Source organism: Chiloscyllium plagiosum, chromosome 9 (genome assembly GCF_004010195.1).
Source record: "Chiloscyllium plagiosum isolate BGI_BamShark_2017 chromosome 9, ASM401019v2, whole genome shotgun sequence".
Taxonomy (NCBI): Eukaryota; Metazoa; Chordata; class Chondrichthyes; order Orectolobiformes; family Hemiscylliidae; genus Chiloscyllium; species Chiloscyllium plagiosum.
The window spans coordinates 40140615-40143231 of record NC_057718.1 but is presented as its reverse complement, the minus strand read 5'-3'; the positions used below and the strand labels follow the sequence as shown (position 1 = coordinate 40143231).

The window sequence follows — 2617 nt, the reverse complement described above, 5'->3', positions numbered from 1 at the left end:
TGCCATGCATCTTCCCACTCACCTAACTTGTCCAGGTCACCCTGTAATCTCCTAACATCCTCATCACATTTCACCCTGCCACCCAGCTTTGTATCATCAGCAAATTTGCTACTGTTATTGCTGATACCATCTTCTATATCATTAACATATATTGTAAAAAGCTGCGGTCCCAGCACGGATCCCTGCGGTACCCCACTGGTCACTGCCTGCCATTCCGAAATGGAGCCGTTTATCACTACCCTTTGCTTCCTATCAGCCAACCAATTTTCAATCCAATCTAGTACTTTGTCCCCAATACCATGCGCCCTAATTTTACTCACTAACCTCCTGTGTGGGACTTTATCAAAAGCTTTCTGAAAGTCCAGGTACACTACATCTACTGGATCTCCCTTGTCCATCTTCAGAGTTACATCATCAAAAAAGTCAAGAAGATTCAATCAACTCGACTGCAATATTTTAAATTTGTTTGGAGTGATCCACAAGGCTACATTGTTGTACATATAAGCCAAGGGTTTGAACGTAATTTTGTATACAGAAGGCTATCTCCTATTTTGAAAATATAACACTGTACATTCTAAGTTTACATTTTTGCTTTGTCAAGCAATTACAGGGTGAGGAAATATCCAGTACTTCACAACTGAATGAGCTGATGATGGCATCACACACTACATTGCTTACTGCTATTCCTCGGAACATGCCTGCAGAGTCAGATTTGATTGAAGGGAAGTTTGAAATCAATTTAGAAGGTAAACCAGTCTTACACTTTCATGTAATAGCCTAGAATTCTTGAAGAAACTTGTTGGAAGTATAAATTGGATGAAGAACTGGAATTGATCATTCACAGTAGAATAAATGCATTCTTGCTCAATGAGCAACTGCTATTAGGATCAGTTTTGAAGCCACTTATTCTGGAAATACAGGCACAGTTGGCTTTGTAAGCAAGTCCATGTTTCATAATTGGGTTTGATTTAATTACCATGTGGCTCAATACTAAGACTGATATCAACACCAAGACACTTCAAATCCATAATACAGAAGGTTGATTCAGTCATTACCTGCTGCTTTATTTAATTAACTACTTTGAAATATTTGTTTCATTCTTAGTGCAAAACAGTATATTAAGCAAATAGTAAACTTTTAAAAATATAATTAAAAATCACTGAAAACACCTTGGAAGGGTGACTGTGCATCATGTTGCTGTGAAAAGAATTGATATTGTAATAGTCTTGATTGTATGCTGATGATAGTTTAGGGTCATGATCAAAGTAAAATACCTTAAGCATGTAAAGGGTATTAATTATTTTTGTTCAATTTTAAAGGAAGAAAAAGCAATTTTCAAAACAAGCTTCACAATTCTTCCATCAATCTGATTCAGTAATTAAATTTAGTCCCACTAAAATTTGTATTAGTCACAAAACCATGAGGTTGTATGCCCCCATTGCCTGTAGCGGGCACAGAGGAGAACATAAAATTGTCATGATAGGGAAATAATCAATGGCAAGAAAAGAACTGCAAGATGAATTCAGTATTGAATAATACTAAGTGATTTGATTGATGAAGCATTCAAATTTCTATATATAATGGTAATTATTCCTATTTGTTTAGGTGGCGATATCATTGAGGAAACATCATACAAAGTAATTGTTAATTCGGCTACCAAAGAAAGATGTCCTCGCTGTAAGAAATATACATCGACATCAGCGCTGACACCCTGCCCACGTTGCCTGGATGTTATTGCTGGGAAGTGGAGTGTTTAATTTGTCAAGTTATTCCTGAATATAATAGAGATGTATGAATGAATATGCAACATAAAAGTAGATTCCACCATGGGGAACTAGCTATTTCATCATCACATTCCCACCTTTGAGATCTTGTGTTAAATTTTGGCAGGGCTTTGTCAAAATTACCAACCCCAGTTGGAGATCAGGGGGTAAGATGATTCTGCACAGATGGATATGACATATCAGGTGTTTCTGGAATTAAATTTTGACTATAGTTTTACAATTACCATTGTACAGAGGGAATAATAATAATTAATTCCCTGACTCTAGTATTAGAAAGAGTATGTTTTGATATTTGCTTTTTTAAATAGTTTATACAATTTGGGAGAATTTGCTATAATGCAAACAATTATGTCAAATCTAAATTGTTTAAGAAACAATGTTCACTAAGATTCCAGGTAATACAAATCTATTGGGGATCTAATGAATGGTTATGTTGCTTGTTGTAATGCAGGTTTAAAAGGAATTGTGGACTATGTGTAATAAAGGTTCACTGGATTTAATATATAGAAAGGCTTTTATGTTTCAAAGAACGTACAAAGTGAACTTTAAACGGCAATAGCAGAGTAGGAAAATTAAATATTGTTTGCTAAATATTTAATGTGTTAAGAGTCTGATGGATTGGATTAACCCCTGCCAGCTTTTGGCTACTTCAGTTCTATATGCAAGCAGTGTGCTTCTTGGACCCATTGTATGTAAATAGTCAGAATGCATTCCAAATAAATTATACAGATGTTAGTTTCCAAACAGACTCTTATAAAATAACAAGTCAGACAAAAAAAAACTTGTGTGCCTTCCATGACCCTGGTAATGGCATAAGACAATAATAAGTTTTT

At 35.2% G+C, this 2617-nt stretch overlaps 1 protein-coding gene across 1 annotated transcript in view; it reads left to right on the top strand.

Annotated features, from left to right (window-relative positions):
• The window catches only part of iars2 (isoleucyl-tRNA synthetase 2, mitochondrial), a 96919-nt gene extending 94302 nt beyond the window's left edge, over positions 1 to 2617 (top strand). The window contains exons 22-23 of the mRNA XM_043695778.1: positions 602 to 746; positions 1606 to 2617. Of these exons, the coding sequence (XP_043551713.1) occupies positions 602 to 746; positions 1606 to 1757 (297 nt within the window). The 3' untranslated portion in view covers positions 1758 to 2617. The remainder of the gene's footprint in view (positions 1 to 601; positions 747 to 1605) is intronic.